The sequence below is a fragment of the Callorhinchus milii genome, unplaced genomic scaffold, assembly GCF_018977255.1.
Source record: "Callorhinchus milii isolate IMCB2004 unplaced genomic scaffold, IMCB_Cmil_1.0 Scaffold2, whole genome shotgun sequence".
Lineage (NCBI taxonomy): Eukaryota > Metazoa > Chordata > Chondrichthyes > Chimaeriformes > Callorhinchidae > Callorhinchus > Callorhinchus milii.
In genome coordinates this window covers 29,981,801-30,003,146 of record NW_024704743.1, presented here as the reverse complement: position 1 = coordinate 30,003,146, position 21,346 = coordinate 29,981,801, and the positions used below count along the sequence as shown (strand labels likewise).

General features: G+C 39.2%; 1 protein-coding gene across 2 annotated transcripts in view; it reads right to left on the bottom strand.

The window, feature by feature from the left end:
* LOC103184914 (doublecortin domain-containing protein 2) overlaps positions 1-16,872 on the bottom strand; it is a gene marked incomplete at its 5' end in the record, with an annotated part of 112,737 nt that extends 95,865 nt beyond the window's left edge. For both annotated transcript variants that reach the window (XM_007903170.2, XM_042332445.1), the window contains 1 exon segment: positions 16,821-16,872. In XM_007903170.2, coding sequence (XP_007901361.2) covers positions 16,821-16,872 — 52 coding nt within the window.
* Between the last annotated feature and the right edge of the window lie 4,474 nt (positions 16,873-21,346).

Here is a 21,346-nt window from a genome sequence, read left to right as displayed (position 1 = left end):
CTCTGTAAGAGTGTTCTAAAACTCAGCAATGTCGTGGACACAGTTACAAAAGTGGTCAACTCCGTTTGAGCAAGAGGATTAAACCACAGGCAATTTGTAACTCTGCTTGAGCAATCGGAATCCGAGCACACGGATGTCCTGTATCACACGAATGTAAGACGGCTTAGTTTAGGAAAGGTCTTGAAAAGAGTGTGGGAACTGAGAACAGAGACTGATTTATTTTTGGACATGAAACAAAAAGATTCGGATTTCCCACAGCTGAATGATGCGAATGGGCTCTCTGATTTCACATTTGCCGTTGATAATAATAATAATAATCCTTGCATTTTTGATATAGCGCTTTTTACGTCGGGAGGACATCCCAAAGCGCTTCACAGAACACACTGTAAAGTGAATTGACTGTACATTTGTGGGCGAACGCGGCAGCCAATTGCGCACAGCAATGTCCCACAAACAGTCGTAGATTGAAAATGACCAATTTATTATTGTTTTGGGTTTTTGGAGGGATTATTATTAGGCGTGTGGAGTAAGGAAACTTGCCCAAGGTTTCGCCCTGCCTGGAATTGAACTCAGGTCTCTCGAGTGCCCTAACCACTGAGCTACAGGACTCCACTGATATCATGGGCCACATGGATGAACTCAATTCAAAACTGCGACGGAAGGGGGCCTTTGTGCACAATTTGTATTGCAATGTCAAGTCATTTATGATAAAATTATTTATTTTATCACATCAGCTGTTTGCCCGCTTTCCAACTTTGCAGCAGATTACTGTTTGCGATCAAAGCCTTAAAAAGTATACTCAGTCACTACTTGACTTACATGCCGAATTTTCTCGCCGATTCCAGGATTTCAATTTGATCAAAAATGACCTGTCTTTGGTCTCTTCACCTTTCTCACTTGATGTTGACAAAGCCCCATTTGACCTCCAACTCGAGCTTATTGACCTGCATGTGATCCATTGCTTGCGGAGCAATTCAAATCAGTGCAGCTTCCCAGTTTTTATAATAATAATCCTTGCATTTGATATAGCGCTTTTCATGTTGGGAGGACGTCCCAAAGCGCTTCACAGAATATACTGCAAAGTGAATTGACTGTATATTTGTGGGTGAACGCGGCAGCCAATTGCGCACAGCAGTGTCCCACAAACAGTCATGGATTGAAAATGACCAATTTATTATTGTTTTGTTTTTTGGAGGGATTATTATTAGGCGTGTGGAGTAAGGAAACTTGCCCAAGGTTTCGCCCTGCCTGGAATTGAACTCAGGTCTCTCACTTGCAAAGCGAGTGCTCTAACCACTACAGGACTCCTTATGCCTCTCTTAATGAATATACCTATCCAAAAATAAAGGCTCATGCCCGGAGGATACTTGTGCTGTTTGGATCAACGTACATATGCGAGGAGACATTTTCTGTGATGAAATTCAATAAATCAAAACACAGATCTGTGATGACTGATGATCATTTTGCAGCAGTACTCCGCATTGCAACAACGGAGACGATGCCTGACTTTAACTGTCTGGTTAACTCACATCAGCGCTTTCATTCTTCCCATTGAGTGAGCTTCTCACACTCTCATCAATATGTGAATAAATGAATAAATATCGAATAAATGCCTGCTCAATGAATTGTTTTTATTTAACCTAATTTTAATGAATGTCAGTTATATAGACTTTATTTTATGCATGTGCAAGTGTAAGACTTGATTTTGAGCTATTATTAAACATTTGCATCTCGATTAAGTGTGTGGCCCGCGAAGCTTACCAAAACTCGTGAAGGGGCCCGCCAGCCAAAATAATTGCCTACCACTGGTCTCGGCTGACACTCTCGGCTGGTGCAGTGCTGGGAGTATGCTGCATTGGCAGAGATGCGACTTTTCAGTTGAGACATTTAGCAGTCTGCCTGTTCAGGTGGATGTTAAAGATCCCTTGGCACTATTTGTGAAGAGGAGATTCTCCTGAGCACCCCAAACCAAATTGCTCATAAACCTCCTTGCTGTTTGTGAGATTTTGTGTGCAAATTGGTTCCCACGTCCACTTACAAAATATAGTAACTACACTTTACAGTAAATCCTGTTAAGCATTTTGAGACGATTCGATGATGTAATAAGGCGCGATATCAAATGCAAGAATTATTAATTCTGTTCTTTTAAATTTAAACATAAATAGCAGAATTTTCTGTAATTGCCTTGGTGCTACATCTCCACGATTAATCTCAATTTAGGTAGTTACTCACTCCAATAAAGAGTTTTACTGACCTATAAATCTTTGATCTATTGCACTACACTACTTAATCAGCCCAGCACCACAAGTGTCCACATTATTCCTCCTCTCCATAGCACATCCTGCACAGTCTATATCTATTAAAATAACACAATGCAATGCAAAACATTGAAGTTTGTTATTGCCGTATTATTCTTGCAGTACTAAATTTGTTTTCATACACACCCTGAGGTTGCTTTTGTAGTTAAACAAAAAATAAACAAAGCAACTGAAAAACATAATTGTTTTACAAACGTGACCAGAAGCTCTGAACCTCTTGGTAATATTTATATCATTGTCCCTGAACCAATTAAACATTGGTGCTAAGTGCCAAGTGTAAACTATGGTTACTAGGAAACAACAACCGAACAGCACTAGCATATTAGTCCAAGTATTAACAAGGGCAAGTTCACTCAGACTAATCTCCTCCCCACCCCCAATTGCATGATTAGGGCTTCAGACAGATGTAAAAACGTCAATAGGTAGTAATCCTCTCGTGATGAATTACCTCTTCGCAATCAAAGAATAAAATTGTTATCCCTCAGTGTCTGCATTGCTCCAATTTTTTCCCCCACTTTTGCTTGATTGAAAGAAAACCCAAAAACATTGTGCTGCACCAACCACAGATGCACTGAAAGAGAAGGAATAGCTTAAAAGCTGAAGCGGTAATACTGTACTGAACAAAAATCACTGTTGCATAAAATCCAACTTACATTTTCTGTCAAAGTTTTTTTTGAACTGTCAAATTTAATGTGCTATACATACTTGAAATGCACTAAGATATCACTTAAATATAAAAATCAGAACGATCTGATGGTGGCTGCTGAGCTTGCTGCATTGTTATGTGGGTTATATTGCTACAATAAAGTCACCAAAACGATAACACATCTGGCTATCACATCACAAAATGTTTTTCTTTCCTGGAGCACGGACTCAATTTCAATCAGCATAGTACAAATTCCAATATGGTCAACCCTGATAAGGACTACTTTGACTTGAAATCGTAATAGTGAGGCTTGATTTCACAGAATAGTGAACAAAATGCATCAGCTTACACCTCATCAGTTACAACGTGACAAAGGCAATCGATGACCTCAGGTCAAATAAAACCTTCAGAGCTAATGGAAGACTTCCTTGAAAATAAGCAGAATAGAACTGAAGGGAGTTTCTCCCAGCTTCCTGACCAACAGTCCACCTAAAACATTGGTCGCACACACGTTGATTATTTGTGGAACATTGCTGTGCGCAAATTGGTTGCCGCAAGTAAATTGGTTGTCGCATTCAACCACAAAATACATACAGCCACAACACTTTGCAGTAAATCCTGTGAAGTACTTCAAAATGTCTCGACAATGTGATAAGGCTCCATATCAAATGCAAGGATTATTTTTATATTATGAGAGTGGTAGCCAAAAACATCAGATTAATTGAGGCCAGAGGAGCATGACATATATACCAAGAAATATTGGCTAAATTTAATCTGCTATGCTGCGCTGTAGCGATATCCTCCAATGGATTCCAAGCTGTTTGCAGATCTAGAATTCCCCTCCATTTATTACTTTGCAACCTTTCCATATTTGTATATTTTTATTCAAAGTATTATTTTTTGACTGTTCTTAATCTCACTTACTCGCTATACAATCCCTGAATCTCCTCTCTTCCCCAAACTATATCTAGTCAACTCTTGCATTAACGAACTTGTACCCACAGTGGAAGAATGATTCCCATATTTATGGACCAGCAAAAGGTGAGCCATTATTAGCATGTAGGATTAAGGGCAGCCAGATTCACACCCATTCCAGTGACAGCAATCCCAAACTGGCTAATACTGGGTTACACATGCAGACCCAACATAGTAACCTTGCACCCATACACAGCATTGTGCAAGTTTGTACTGCAGAAGCAATAAATGACATTCCTTGGTGAAAACTCCTCTTTCTGTTTTTATTAGACCACCAATCATTCTCACTACCTAAACTTGAGGTTTCCCTATTATTTCATGTAACAAAGAGAACAAAGGCCCATGTAATGATTGAAACTTAGCTTACTATTTGCTTTGCATGATCACTATATGTACAGCATGTACTTTGTGGTCTTCTTGCATACCTGGCAGATGAAGGACAGTTTCTGCTTCACTGGGTTCTTTTTCCCCCACCATGAAAACATTTCTTGTTCTCATGCCAGATTCCATGGTCGATGAACATTGGATTGATGATCTTCATGCTTACTTCAAGGTGCGAGGGTTGAAAGATTTACATCTGAACTTAATTCTGCTGCAGCTGCTCTGGACGGTTTACGACCCAAGGTTCTGACATTTCTCTGATCAGCATATCTGGATTGGTCACCATAAATTGAGTGCATTGCCATAATCGTCCTAACCATAGTTAGAACATACTATATTGTTAATAATTCAAAAGGCAGTGGTAAGAGTATAGTGTTTATTGCTTAAGATGAAACGCAAGGTTTAATAATCTGTAATCAAATTATACTACATATAACAACACAATAACAAAGTAACATATCTACGTGATCAAAACATTTACCACACAGCATGCACTCAGGGGCTGCTCAGTAGTCCAGGCGAACAACACACCTCGAAATACACAGCAGAGATCAACCCCTGGAAAAACCTCAGGGACAACTAGCTGACTCTTGTAATACCAACACTAATCAGGGACTGGCGATTGGTAAACCCTCGGACCCAACCTGTCAAACACAACAACATTCAATTGACAATGGCAACATCAAATCAGAGAGTGGCTCCGATAAACTCAACAGACACAACCAGCTGTTCGCCCAGCACCGAGCTCATACTGCCTAACCTGACTTCTGGGTTTCCCTGGACCAACCACTACTACTGTTATTACTTCTCTGCCTAGCAAACAGAACCAAAACCAAATTACCCACTACTCCTCTTTCACTTTTAATGGTCACTTTCTTACTGGAGGTAAATTCCCTCACCCCTGTACACATACATAGATACAGTAGAATCAATATCAATTCCACTGGGAAGCGTGCTGACCCTCCACACAACTATTTCAAAGTTACATCTTTCTTTTATGTGTTTCTAATTCTATCTCCCCTTGTCACAGAGATAGCCCTTGCCCTTCGCAGGCTGCTTTCCACAGAGAGAGAGATATCCTGTAGCTCAGTGGTTAGAGCACTTGCCTTGCAAGCGAGACACCTGGGTCCATTTCAAGGCAGGGCGAAACCTTGGGCAAGTTTCCTTACTCCACACACCTAATAATAATCCCTTCAAAAAACAAAAACAATAATAAATTGGTCATTTTCAATCCACGACTGTTTGTGGGACACTGCTGTGTGCAATTGGCTGCCACATTTCGCCCACAAATATACAGTCAATTCACTTTACAGCATATTCTATGAAGCGCTTTGAGACGTCTAGAAGACATGAAAAGAGCTATATCAAATGCAAGGATCATTATTATTTTTATTATTATATGGTCAGCTTCTGGGCAGTCTTCCACAGCTTGCTTGTTTCTCAGCCTGCAGATAGGTAGGTGTCTGAAGCTGCAGCCTTTTCTTTCTGTGGTCCATCGTTCTTATATCTATGTTCAAGGACCCAACTGCTCATTATCTCAGAGGAATGAACATCTTCCCAGGAAAATATGAAATGTAATCAGAAGCTAACCTCATATAGGGTGTATATTTTGTGTGCCAGTACTAAACATGATTCAAAATGCTGGTTACTCTAAACTTACTTTAATTTACAAAGAATGTAGAGGAGGGAAACAGACCACTCAGCCCAAGCCATCTATGCCGGTGTTTTTAAGTCATTCCTTACTCCCTCCCATTCCCTTCTATTCCCTTCTCCCTCATATGAAGGTCTAGCTTCCTCTAGAATGCATCTACACTATGTGATTCAACCACTGCCTCAGGCAGCAAATTCTATATTCTTCTATACCTTCTGCTTGGAGTAGTTTGTCCCAAATTCTCTTTTAAATCCCCCAGTCACTAGCTAATTTTGTGCGCCTTGGTTATGGACTCCTCAACCAGTGCAAACAACCTATTTGATAGATGTTTGGTAGGTCAGGGTATTAAGGGATATGAGGAGAAAGCAGCAAATTGGAGTTGAAAGGATTAGTTGAAGTACAGATCAGCCATGATCTAATTAAATGGCGGAACAGACCCGAAGGGCTGAATGGCCTCTTCCTGTTCCTATATTTATATTATCGAACCCTTTTATAATTATAACCTTCTATTAGGTTCTCCTGTTCTCTAGTGAAAAAGGGAGAGACCTATCCAGTCTGTCCTAATACCAGTAACTTGACAGCCATTGTTTATTGCTTGACTGAATTCGATAAATAATGATATCGCTGATAACAATGACTTTCAAATTGTATTCAACACAATATGCCTGATACTGTATGTACCACTTAAACTGGATATTTGTTTTCAGAACCTATTTGACAACTGTCTTAATTATTCTACTGTTTCAAAAACAATTAAAAATATTTTTGAAATGCTATTTATAAGTTTGAACACAGAAGAATACTTACCCTCATTTCATTTTTGTTGAAACTACAGTTTTGGTTTGCAAAATGTTTTTTTTTTAAATGCTCCACTTCAGTAAATTAGGCATCTTATTGTCATGTTCAGGTATTGTCGAGAAATTGTAATTATTGACCATGTGCCATGCCGTAAGTATCTCAATAATCCTCAAATATAAAGCCGGCCACAAAACTTGGCAAAACTCAGACTCTAAAAGAGGGAATCCACACCTAGTTAGGACAAATTAATTCCTTTATTCCTCAAGTATTCCCCATATCACAAGAATAAATAAAACAGTTAAACCAATAAACCAACGGTTGATCGTTATGTTCCAGAGTTAGACTGCAGCACATCTTCTCTAATTAAGACTACTGGCTGTTTTGTAAAATATTTTGTAAATAAGGTTCAAAAAGTGCTAAAATGGCACAGGGCAATAAAAATAACCAGGAAGAAAGCACCTACAATGTGTACCTCATTTCTTGCGGAGAAACCTCTGTATGTCACACTGACTTTGCAAGACTTTGGCCTATACTCAGTAGAAACCTCATAAGTCGTTGCAATGTACAGAACTTTTCTTACAATTAATGGCACAGGCATTTTTTCTTGCAGTTAATGGATGAATGATTCCCAAGTGGCTATATTAGCAAAAGGTGAGGCATTATTTGCCAACAATAAGAGACCGATTCCTCCCATGTCAATCAATGTTACAACCCACAATGTTAAATGAATAGTCTTTGCATTTGGTCACAATAATCCTTACATTTGATAAATGTAAGACGCCTTTTCGTGCCAGGAAAATGTCTCAAAGCGCTTCACAGGATATACTGTAAAGTGTGGGTGAACACGGTAGCCAATTTAGCACAGAAATGACCCACAAACAGCCATGAAGTGAATGACCAATTTTATTTGGGGAATTGTTGGCCAGAACATAACGTGCCATACTGTGCTGTGAATCGGAGCCAAACCCCTCCACAAAACATTGGCATTCGGCATATGTCAGATACAGAAGTTGTTTCCTTTCTAATGTTACTAAAGCGCATACACACATATACCATGCAGCTTGGGAATGGCGTTTCTAATTGTCCTTAATGGAACATAATAAATGCAATACACTCAGTCAGGTTGAATCCTCCCACTCAGCTGAATAACAACACTGTAGAAGGAGTCCTACCAACCGTAAAGACAATCAGGAGCTAAGCATAGTTTTGTTGAGAAAAATAATTAATTTTAAAAATCAACAATTATTTGCTTTACCGTTATAAACCAAGTTGTATGTGGTCAAAGCATTTTTTTTTCGTTGGTTATGTTACGATTCACTTGTTGGGGGTATAACGACTATACTCACTAAATTATTGAAATTTGTAAAAAAAAGATATAGCGACTTAGCATGTCTTTGAGACGTCTCAAAGCGCTTCACAAAATATAATTTAAAGTGAACTGACTGTATATTCTGTGGGCAAAACGCAGCAACCAAATGCGCCCAGCAATATCCCATAAACAGTTGTGGATTGAAGTGACCAATTTTTTTTGAAGGAATTATTACTCCCTGAAAAGCAATCCATCAATCAAGTAACAACTGGGTTCCTATTTACTGCTAGCTAAACAGAGGCATGTGGAATAGGAAAACTCGCCTAATATTTCGCCCTGCTGGGAACTGAACCCAGGTATCTCGCTTACGAGGTGAGTCCTCTAACCAACAATTTACAGGACTCTAAATTCTTGGAATAAATGCAAAGCAGCATTCATTTGTGCACCGCACCTAATTAACATAGTTGACAAAGAATCTTTGCTCTTGTTAGGATAAATGTTATTACTCACACCTTCAGGATGACTTGACATTTGAGGGTCACTGGAGACAGTCAGGAAAAGGTCTGCTTCCTTTAATCCAGCAATAAGGTTTCCAAAGAATACTTTTTCCCCCACCTAATTGAGTCCATATCAATTGAATAAGTTCAAGAGCCTCCGTCTGAATAAAACATCAGGTCACCACCCGACAGCTATTAGGAAATAATTGGATTTAGAATTGCAAAGATCTGACATGCTAATTAAAAACCATGGCACCAATTAACACACAACATGAATTTAGTGACAATGATATTCAGCATATCGACTGGGTCCCGAGTGTGGACACAGATATCCTTTCCCACCACCCATCTGAGACGTTGGTCACACTGCTCATTGGCCTTCTGGTTAATGGCATAACAGTTTTACGAAACAAAAAAAAAGAGTAAAGCCAGTATCTCGCTAACCGGTAACCAATATCTTGCTCGGCAAGATGTAATGTAAGTATGGATTTCCTGGCGTTTCAACAGTCATTGAGAAGGGTATCACTTAAGAGGGGGTGTTTGTCACACTAGTTCTTGTGAAGCACTTGGTATTCCACCACCTTTTGATGTTAAAACTGTGCCATACATGATCCACAATGGTTTAAACAGTAATAAGGGAAAAAGAGGCAGCTATCAAGTACAGGTGCTGAAGCGATTTCAAGAGCACTTGCTCACATAGAGCTTCCCCAGACGGAAAAGCAGTCATTTAAAAAATATTTTAAAACAAATATCTATTCACAAGTAGTGGGGGCGGTTAGTTTGGGAAAGAGGGAAAGAAAAAAACTTTGCATTTTTATTGCGCTTTAGCACAGCAAAACTTCTCTAAGCATTTCACATAAATTACTGTCAAGTGTGGTATAATAATAATAATCCTTGGATTTGATAAAGCGCTTTTCACGTTTTCTAGATGTCTCAAAGTGCTTCACAGAATATACTATAAAGTGAATTGACTGTAAATTTATGGGCGAAACATGGCAGCCAATTGTGCATAGCTGTGTCCCACAAACAGTTGTGGACTGAGTGACCAAATTGTAATTGTTCTTTTTTCTTGAGGGATTATTATCAGGTGTGTAGAATAAGGAAACTTACCCAAGGTTTCACCCTGCCGGGAATCGAACCCAGGTCTCGCTTGCAAAGCTAGTGCTCTAACCACTGAGCTACAGGTCATCAGTCACTATTTGTTTTGCATTGCTGTGCACAAGTTGGTTTCCACATTTACCTGTAAATACACAGTCACTACACTTTACAGCAATTACCTGTGAAGTACTTCCCGAGACATTTCAACACTATAGGCATTACACTGAATGTAAGGGTTATTATTACTGCACTGGACTGTCAGCCCAGGGATGATCCATGCAGGGTTAAACAATTTGCCACCTTTAAAAGGGAGAATTTTTTTTATTATATCAGAGAACAGGAAAATTATTTTATTCAAAAGATTTCCTCTATCTAAATTGCAACATCCATACATCTAACAAAAACAAACCTTTTCACTGTATAATAGTTAATTTGGTCCATGAAGCAATTTACTCTGTAATACATTAAAATAGTTCGATCAGAAAAACAAACAGTTAGCCAGCCATTTGGAGTTATTTTCTACAACAACAAATGTCCATGAGAAAGCTCCATATCCTTTGAAGTTATTTGGGGGGACAAAATCTTTGAAGACCGTTAAAACGTTAAAGGTTTGCAGTGAGATCATCTAAACCTAACATCTATAAAGATCAATGAGCATCAGACTATTTTAAACAAACCTGCTATGACAAATATTTTGTCAATATAGTAGACCATAACAAGGATCATTGATAAAATTTTAGTCTGTCTTGGATATTGAAAAGATTATTTCCGAATGTAATGGCACGTGATTAGTTCCCCATTTTATAGACGATTCTAGACAACTGGTCACCAAGCCAGTTACTTGAGAATGTATTTAGTTAGTTCAGTTATCAATTTAGAGCATCATTTCAGTGAGTTAGTGGTAAATCTATGGAACAGGCTCCCTCAGGAGACAATGGAAGCAGAAAGTATTAATTCTTTCAAACGTAAATTAGATCGAACTCTTTCAGAAAATAAAATTTTGGGCTACAGTATATGAGTAATTTGAATCATATGACGAATGTAGTATACTTGCAAAAAACAAGCTACTTTGGATCTATGGTTCTCAAGCTTTCCACCGCTTTTCCTTACTTCCTGCGCAAACGCAGTCAAAACCCTCATCCATGCGTTCGTCGCCTCCCACCTCGACCACTCAAATGTCCTCTTTGCCCGTCTCCCAAACTCTACTATCCACAAAATGCAATTAATCCAAAAATCCGCCAACCGCATATTCACCCACACTAAACTCCGTACCCCCATCAAACTAGTTCTTGCCAGGCTCCATTGGCTCCCTGTCACCGAATGGATCGATTTCAAGATACTAACGCTCGTCTTCAAATCCCTTCATGCCCTGGTACCTCCCTACCTCTCCGACTTGCTTACTCCCCAAACCACTACCCGTTGCCTGTGCTCAACTGGCTCCAGCCTCTTGCATGTCTATCGTGCCCTCTGTTCCACCATCGATTCAGTGACTATGCCCTGAATCTCTGGAACACTCTCCCTCCACTTTGCAATCCCCCCTTCCCATCTTCAGGTCGCACCTAAAAACCTTTCTATTTGACCATTCCTCCCCTACCCCCAGCTCAATGTTGTGCTCCGCCACTGTCAAACTCCCTGGGACTCTACCCTGCGTAAGTAGCGCTATATAAATGTAAATTGTTTTTGAGTCTGTTGTAGACTGCTGGATGGGGTTTGATTGCCATGATTAGGCAACGTCTCCATTGTTACTGTAACATGCGACTACCAGGATGGTAGAAGGCAAACTAGATGGACTTTGGTATTTTTCGTCCAGCAATTCCTGTGTTCCTGATCTATTCTACAGGTGAACTCTACAAAATATCCAAAGAGAGAGGGAAGTTTCTCCATGTGTCCAGACTAACAATCCTCTAGATTAATTGATCATTCACCTCATAATTGATTGTGGGACCATCCTGACACAATGTGTCTGCCACATTACCCTACAAAAACAGACATTAACCTGGACAATGAATACTTGCAAAAGCTAGTGGAGATGTTTGACATAATACACTATAAAAATGCAAGTTCTTCCTTTCTTAGTTCCAATAAAATTGAGTGGATTTTTGTTATCAACAGTGAATTGGGCTGTTAAATATAAATATCAAGTCATCTGATCGCCAACTCAATTAATTGTTATGAAATAATTGACCCAATCATTGATTTGACAGTTCCTATTAAATAGCTAGGAAATTAAACCCATTTTATACATGTTTAGAAGCACCTTATGTAATGCAATTAACATCCACTATGCCAAGTAATATTTACTTACAATTAATTTATTCAGCTGAGAATTTATAATGTAACTCATTCACCTGATATGTTTTCAAGATTAAATTTAATCCAATGAGAATTCCTTAATAACTCGAGTGTATTTAGCCATAATTGGGATGAGAGTTAATTCACTCAATCCATTTATTTAAATGGTAAAATGTGAAAAGTTATTCTGCTACCACTTATTTCAGAGCCACTCATTTAAGGACTTTTATCGAATAATGAATTCTATTAGACAGTCAAACAATGAACTTGAAAAAAAGACTGAAAAGGTATACACTGTGGGTAAGATATTTATATGTAAGCTAAAACAAGTTGACTCCTCAGTTGCCAATCAGGAGCTAAATGAAGGGAGTAACCACGAGAACTGAAGCGCAGACTGCAAGATAATTGAGTTAACAATTCCCTAGTATGGCAGAAAGAACCAAAGGCAACAGTTTGTGAGGACGATGAGGTCAGAGGCCCCAGTTCCCACCTTATGTTGGCCTCAAAATAATGTCTTAAAGTTTCTGATTGTTCAAAGTCTGGAAATTCTTAAATTCATTCTTAATTTTTAAACTGGTTTTCTGCTTTTTAAGAAATAGGGAAAATGGATTAAAGCTATCACAAATTCCTCAGCATGCCTACCTCTCGCACTGTTTCATCCACAAAATATACAGTCAATTCGCTTTACAGTGTATCCTGTGAGGTGCTTTGAGATGTCTCAACAACATGATAAGGTGCTATATTGGAGTCCTATAGCTCAGTGGTTAGAGCCTTGCAAGTGAGAGATCTGGGTTCGATTCCCGGCAGAGTGAAACCTTGGGCAAGTTTCCTTACTCCAAATGCCTGTAATAATCCCTCAAGAAAAAAAATAATACATAATTTGGTCACTCAATCTATGACTGTTTGTGGGACACTGCTGTGCGCAATTGGCTGCCGAGTTTCACCCACAAATATACAGTCAATTCGCTTTACAGTATATTCTGTGAAGCACTTTGAGATGGCTGGAAGACATGAGAAGCACTGTATCAAATGTAAGGATTATTATTGCATCATCTGCAAGGATTATAAATATTATAGATTATTATAACACCAAATAGAATTTCAGACCACTCAACCACATCAGTAAAAAGTTACTGCACCCCCAGTAATAATCCAGGAGCCCAAGTTTCACTGTTTCAAATGCCAAGTGCTGGAGTTTGTCCATTGAAACTTGAGTGCAGCTCATCAGATTGTGAGCTTTGCACGAAAGGCTACATCTCAGCCTTTCCCAGTCACTCACATCTTACAGGAGAAACAAGGCAAGAGCTACAACTCCTGAAATATGGCAGGATGCCAAAGGTAACTATAATAAGTGGCATAAATTCTGAGGTAACCTGTTGTAAGGGCAGGTAAAGACCATAAACTAAACGTTGAAAAGGAAATGGAAGCAAGGTCAACAGAGTACAAACACATAAAAAAGTTTTCAGCATCAGACCTGAATAGAAACAGCTTTTAATGTTTCTGCCCCCAACAGAGTCACAATCACACATTAAGTGCCGAGGTAAGGCTAAAGGAAAATACAATGAATTACAGAGTCCTAAGATAAAGTAACTGGAAAGATACGCATGCCAATCTCTGAGTTTTAGCACTTGTACTGAAAATATATTGCAATTTGTATTCACTACTTCATATTGATTTGTAAATGTAGTCTTATGAATTCCATATAAACAGATACATCTAGAGAAAGAAATATCGAAAGAAATAGATCATAACTGATTTTACTAGGAGTGCAAGATTACTTTATAATGCTACCAATATTTAGTCACTTGTACGAGCTCTGAAGTGAACGAGAAATGTACAAGTAGGAACTAAACTGTTTTTTAAAACAATACTGCTAATATTAAAAGTAATCCAATAACATCTTCCATTTATATGGTATCCTTCATGCAGGATAGCATCTAGGGCACAAGATACAGGATGACCAAAGTCGTGAATCTACCCTATTAACAAAAAATAATTTCTTTAAGACTTTTTAGACATTGTAATGATTTCACGACTTTTTGGTCACCCTGTCGACGGAGGTTGTTGAAGGATTATTTTTAAAATCCAAATGTTCAAATGTACTTCATTCTGCACTCTACTCTCATTTAGTAGGCAGTCATTCTTAATTTTAGATCTGATGATGCTTTTAGAAGATGTAGTCTCATCAGACAAATGTATTTTATCCAGCAATTCTCTAAAAGGAGAATATGCAGTTGATCGCAGCAGGTTTTCCTTTCACATCAATTCAAAATAGTGAGTTGGTAAGTTTCCACGGGAAAGTTAAGAGCAAGAGTGAAAACTATGATCAAGACTCGCACATAAAATAACCTTCTGGAAGTATGGTATCATGCTTCACTATGCAGTTTTTTAAAAATATATATTTATGCACAGCTCTTAATAAGGGTAAAGATAATTTGTTGTTATAAAATCTATACTTTTAAACCTTTATACCCATACTTTATACCTTTCTTTAAACTATATAACATTTCACTGTTCAATTTTAAGAGCTTAAAAGAGACAGTAAAAGTTAAAAGTTTAAGGGACAGTACCCCAATGTAAAGATGTTAGGGCACTCTTTCTATTTGCTAGCATGCAGAAACTGTGCGGCAATTAACTGCATATTCTGCCTTTAGAGAATCCGGGTTTAAACCAGGTCTCAGCAATATAAGATCTTACATGTGAAAACCTCAATTGATTAATCAAGTATGACACGACTATTTATAATAGAGTTGATCTTCAGAAAGCTAAAACAGATTTAACACCTCTTGTATTTGTCTCTATGCTGGAAGCCCACTACATCTTGTGAAGCGCTTTGAGACATCTCAATGACGTGATAAGGTGTTACATCAAATTCAAGGATTATTATTATTTTAATGCACCAAATAATGCAAAAATGCATCAATGGAAAACCAGAAAATTATATGCTGGAAAGTATGCATTTTACCACCCTCGGGTAGAGAATTCACCAATCACAATTAAAAAAGCTTCAGGAAGTCTTTATGATGTATTCATTTGAAATGCATCATAAAATTCAGTGTATATGGCATGTAACTTGTGGAAAGTGAGATTTGTTTTGCCAGTTAAAGTCTCAATGTTGAATAATTAAACTTTTTTGGCAAATATAAAATACAGTACAATCTCATCATTCCATTAATCTGTTCAGTTTCCTTTCTCCCCTCCTTTAGTGAAAAGTAATGCGTCATGCTGGGATAATGGATAGGTTCTGCCAGCCCTCTACTAATTTATATAGGAAACCATTCGTACGTGTAATGCTCGGCAATGAGCAGGTTGTCAACTGTTGGAGCATCACAGAACGCTTAATCTCATGTTTACTCGACAAACACACAGGGAATTTCTAACAAGGAAATACCAGTGGGAGGTTTAATTTTGTTTGGTCTTTCACTGAAGCAAAACATATTTGATTTGTTGTCTCAGTGTAGAGAAATATAATCCCTCCAAAACAAAAAACAATAATAAATTGGTCATTTCAATCCACAACTGTTTGTGGGGCACTGCTGTGCACAATTGGCTGCTGCGTTTCGCCCACAAATATATGGTCAATTCACTTTACAGTCTATTCTGTGAAGCGCTTTGAGACGTTGAGAAGAAAAGCGTGAAAAGCGCTATATCAAATGCAAGGATTATTATTTATCATTTTTTAAAAAAACACGTTTACGGTTTACTAAATACATTTGAGTAAATAGCAATAATCCTGCCATTTGATAAAACATCTGTAACATCTCAAAGTGCTTCACGCATAATTGCTGTAGAGTGCAGTGCACAGCAACGTAGCATAACCAGCAACATACCATAAACAGCCAAGAAATGATTGACCAATTTATCTGGAGGATTGTTGGCTAGGATACTGGGAGAAGCTCCCTTCTTTTTCAAAACATGCCATGGGATCCTTAACATTCACCTGAACAGGTTTAATATGTCACTGGAAAACAGCACCCGACAAAAGATTCTACTACTCTTCCAGCACTGCACTGGAGTGTCAGAGCTCAAACTCCCAATGTGGGGCTTGAACCCACAATCTTCTGTTCAGGAGGTAAGAGTGCTACTAACTGAGCCAAGCTGACATGAAGATAAATCATTGGAACATAATTGGAATAACCTCATTGCTCTGCTGAAGTAGGGATGTTGAAATAGTCCATACATTAGAAGCAATACATACATACATAAATCTAAATTATGGAGAATTATTCAAAATGTTAAAATTATATATAATATAATAAGTTCTCAAATATTTACAAATTTTAAGAGTTGTAAACACTCAAAAATGGGCCAGTCAAAGTCGATATACTTCAATGTCAATGTACAATATATGCATCCTTCACAAAGGTGTCCCTTGACAGAGGGAATGTGGTGCTATATATTGTCACTGACGAGATGTAGGTTACAATGGCAAATGAGCTATTGACAGGTATCTCCATAATGAAACATGAGGTTTGGTGAGCGACAAATGGATACCTGTATCTGGGTCTCTATCACAGCATCGCTGCATTTAGCCAGTCTCCCTGCAGATTGTAAAACAAGCCCAGCTTCCAAATCAAGATTGAAATGAAGAATTTTCAAGGTTTCTAGATTTTTTTTTCCCTACTGGTTAGTATACCCAAAGACAAATGATTCAAGAATGAAAGTGAACCGAACAAACGCTGTTAGAACATTAAAGTGTTTGCTCTTCAGTTACAGTGGGAACTCAAATGAACTATAATGATCACCAATTTGGGCTTTGGAATTTTTTGGAGCTTAATTAATGTTGACGTTCAAATTCAGGGTGGAAAATGGAACGTAAGAAAAAACCTGGTTAAAGTTTAGTGAAAAAACATACCTGAATATCTTTTGGCACTGTCTTATTCTTTTTTACTCCTATCTGAAAATAACTGAGAGAGGAAAAAATAGTTAATGTCCTTCATATTGAACTTGTTTTAAAGAGAACCAAGTATAGCACTTGAAACATCAACACAAAAGTTATAGCCTGGAGGCATGTTTGCAGTTTTTGCAGTTTATCCAGCTCTATGATGCTAACACCAGTCTGAGGTGTATCTAATGCCTTGGGGGTTTCTACTGACATAAGAGGCCCTATATAAATGCAACTTGTTATTGTTGCAAACTAAACTGTCACCATAGAGGCAACAGAATATAAAATATATTTAAAGAGTCTCAAGAGAAGAAAAGCAAGCGAGTCTTTGTGAAGTGCCTCTCTTATTCGCTTTGCAAGAACTTCCCTTTGATCCATCAACGCACTGCAGACAATAGCATCAACTATATTGCTGAAACCACGTCCTCAGATGATTTGGGGAATAAGGCACAGGATTGAAGTAATTGTCCTAAAACCATATTTATATTGTATCTTTAGCTAAAGGAATATGAATGGAGCGTTTAAAGCCTGAGATCCCTATTGTCTGACAGCTCTAAAGAATGCATACTTTTGGATGTTTCAGCTAAAATACTGCTTGGGGAGAGAAAAAAGAATCACATTTTTTATAGTTTCCATTAGTTTTAAAACATCCCAAATTATAGCAAAATTCAATGAAAAGTGACATTAGAGAGAAATTATCTAGAAATAATAAACCCTCTCTGTAAAAAAATATCATTAAGGATCTCTGGTTAAAAAAAGTCAAAATATTTGTGTTAGAATTCCAAGGGGAATTGATTTATCTAACTTTTTCACGTTGCAAAAATATTTTTTAAAAAGACGTTTTATATAACATTATAATTCATACAGAAATCAAAATCATGGAGAATTATTCTCCATAATACATGAAGCTGCTTAAGTACTTAAGGTAGTTTTTTTCTTGAATATTGCAAGTATTAATAATGTACATTTTAATCACAGATGCACAGACAAATATTTCTCATCAGTATAGAATTCTACATGATCCCGGAATGTAGTTAATCAACCAAAATTTTAAACTTTAAAAATTAATTTTAGTACCCCAGGATTTTCATAAATCGAACCTCATATCATCATCCAAACGCATTTTCTATGTTAATCTTTATTTGTGGAGAACAAGGTTTCAATCTCCTATATATTAATTTTAATAAGTTTTCAGGACTGTCAAGAGCTTTTTTTAACAGTCAAATTGAACTAATCCGCCTGAACTATATACTATTAACACAACAATAATAAAATAATAATAATCCTTGCATTTGCGAAAGCACTTTTCACATTGTGAGGAAGTCCCAAAGTGCTTCACAGGATTTGTGTAGGTGTGAGTGAACATGGCAGCTCATTTGCTCATTTGCTCACAGCAATGTCCCACAAACTGTCCATGAATGACCAATTTTTATTTTGAGCGATCGTTGGCCAGGACACCAGGAGAAACTTCTTTCTCTTTTCAAATAGTGCCAGGGATCTTTCACATCCTCCTGAGCAAAACAGGCGGGATTTCACTTTTAACATCTCATTCGAAGGACAGCACCTCCAACAATGCAGGACTGCATTGCAGTGTAATTGTGTTATTTCAAGACTATGCAATGCCAAGTCCGAACTTGAGGCTTGAACCCACAACCTTCTGACTAAAGGGCGAGAGAGCTATCACTGCGCCAGGCTGACCAAGTAAAATAATGTATTCAAATAAAAGTCACTTCCTCTCTCAGTGGAATATTAACAATTCCTAGAAGGGGAATTTATGCCCATCAGACGTTCTGTAAACATGCTCAATGAGCTAACAATTTCACAGAACTAATTAGTCTGCACACTAGATTTAATGTGAACTCATGGTACATTACCAAAATATTCCAATAATAATACATAAATAATAAATAAATGCAAGGATTATTATTATCAAAATATTCCAAACTGGTGAACATTAACATAAAACCATAAGAGGGCTTGTGAAAAAAAAAGCCAAATAAGTCTACAGACCCAGAAAACCTGCCAGACAGTGGACTCCACACACCCATCATATCTCTTGTGGGGACAATCTCTAAACACATAGCAGCTCCCGAATATTATTCTCTCCTAAGTTCCTTTATTCAAATCTGGACACCTGCCCTCTAATGGCAGTATTCCACCACTACCACAGCCTTCTCCCAGTCCTAACATTACATAAAAAGGCATTATCGCATCATAACATCTCTCATGTACTTCATAGGGATGATTATCATGTAGACTGTTTCTGTAGGACAATTCAGCAAGCAATTCAGTCAGCAAGATCCCAAATACAGCCATGAAGTGAATGAAGTAAATCTGAAGGATTGTTCACCAGGATACCTAGCAAAATTTGCTTTTCAAAACTTGTCATGTGATACTTAGCGTCCACTTTAGCAAATGTTGACTTCAACAACAACTTGCACTTATATAACACCCTCCATGCAGTGTAGCGTCTCAGAGTGCTTAACACTGGCAGAGCCTGACTCCAAGCCTGACTGGGGGGCAGGGGTTGGTGGCCGTAAGCACGATCGAAAAGGAAGGTCTTCAGACAGGACTTGAAAAAGGGGAGAGAGGGGGCAAGGCGGAGGGACTGAGGGAGAGCCTTCCAGAGTTTCAGGGCGTAGAGGCTGAAAGCACGACCGCCAATGGAGGGGCGGAGGGTGCAAGGGATGAGCGGGACCAGTGCCAGTCAGCAGGACTGGACTATGAGGAGCAACTAAGTAAATTGGGCATGTTCACTCTGAAAAAGAGAAGATTGGTAGGCGACATGATTACTGCCCTTAAGATTCCAAAGGGGCAAGACAATATAGATCACAACAGGCTGTTTCAACTTGTCCTGAATAGTAAAACCAGAGGACATGGCCTGCAATTCAAGGGGGGTAAATTCAGAACAAATCTACGCAAACACTATTTAAGTGAGGGAATCTAGAACCTGTGGAACAGGCTCCCCAGGGAGATGGTTAAAGCAGGAAGTATTGATTCTTTCAAACACAGATTAGATAGTTTTGTTTTAGGAAATAATATGGGATACAGTACATGGATAGTTTGGGACATGTGCATGCAACCGCCAGGAAGGTGGAAGGTGAACTAGATGGACCTTGGTCTTTTTGGTCTAGCATTTTGTATGGTCTTATGTTATGAGCCAATGTCATCAACTTCTCCCTTGTTTTCTGGCAAGCTGTCCCTCCTATTTAAAACCACCATCTTTACCCTACTTTCAAAAATCTTGCACCTGATCCCTCCCAACACTCTAGCTCGGTGGTAGCTTTTTTGGTTGGCGAACCAAATATATTTTTCTTGATTGAACATCATTAACCTCTCCCTGTCATCTGGCACAATTCCTTCCCCCTTCAAAACAGCCACTATCACCCACACCTTGAAGAAACCTTCCCTCGACCCATCACAGCTATCTAGCTACCGGCCCATCTCAAATCTCCCCTTCCTATCCAAGGTCCTAGAGAGCTGTTGCCTCCCAGCTTCGCTCTTTCTTCTCCTCTCACTCCCTCTATGAGCCCCTCCAATCCGGTTTCCGTGCTGCCCACAACACGGAAACTGCTCTGGTCAAGGTCACAAATGACATCCTGACTATGTGTGACCAGGGCTCCCTCTGCCTCCTCGTCCTCTCTGCCACCTTTGACACCGTGGACCACTCAATCCTCCTCCACCACCTCTCCTCCCACCTCAACCTTCAAGGTTCTGTCCTTGACTGGTTCAGGTCCTACCTTTCACAACGCCTCCACTTCGTCTCAGGAAACAGCTTCTCCTTCAGCCCTCGCACTGTCTCATGCGGTGTTCCTCAGGGCTCTGTCTTCGGTCCCCTCCTCTTCACCCTCTCCATGCTCCCCTTGGTGACGTCATCCGCAGACATGGGGTAAATTTCCACATGTATGCAGATGACACCCAACTCTACCTCTCTGCTTCCACCCTGAACTCCAGGACTACTGGCGTCCTAACCGACTGACTGTCCGACATCAAGTCCTGGACGAGGGACAACTTTCTCCAACTCGATGTCAGCAAGACCGAGGCCCTCCTGATTGGCTCGCGCCAGCGCCTCCGCACCTCAGGCGTTGGCAGCATCAGCCTCCACGGCTGCACACTCAACCTCACTAAGCCAGTCAAGAACCTGGGTATCTTGTTTGACCCTGAACTGTCCTTCTCCCCCACATCCGCGCCATGACCGGCACTGCCTTCCACCACCTCTGCAACATTGCCAGACTCCGCCACCTTCTCACCCCTCAGGCTGCCGAAACCCTCACCCTCACCTGAAGGCGTGATTAGGGAACTCCCTCCTCATCAGCCTTCCCAACTCCTCCCTTCATAAGCTATAGATCATCCAAAACTCTGCAGCTCGTGAACTTTCACGCACCAGTCTCCGTGACCCCATCACTCCCACCCTCGCCCGACTCCACTGGCTCCCCATCCCCCAGGGGATCGAGTTCAAGATCCTCGTCCCCACCTTTAAGGCAATCCATGGCCTT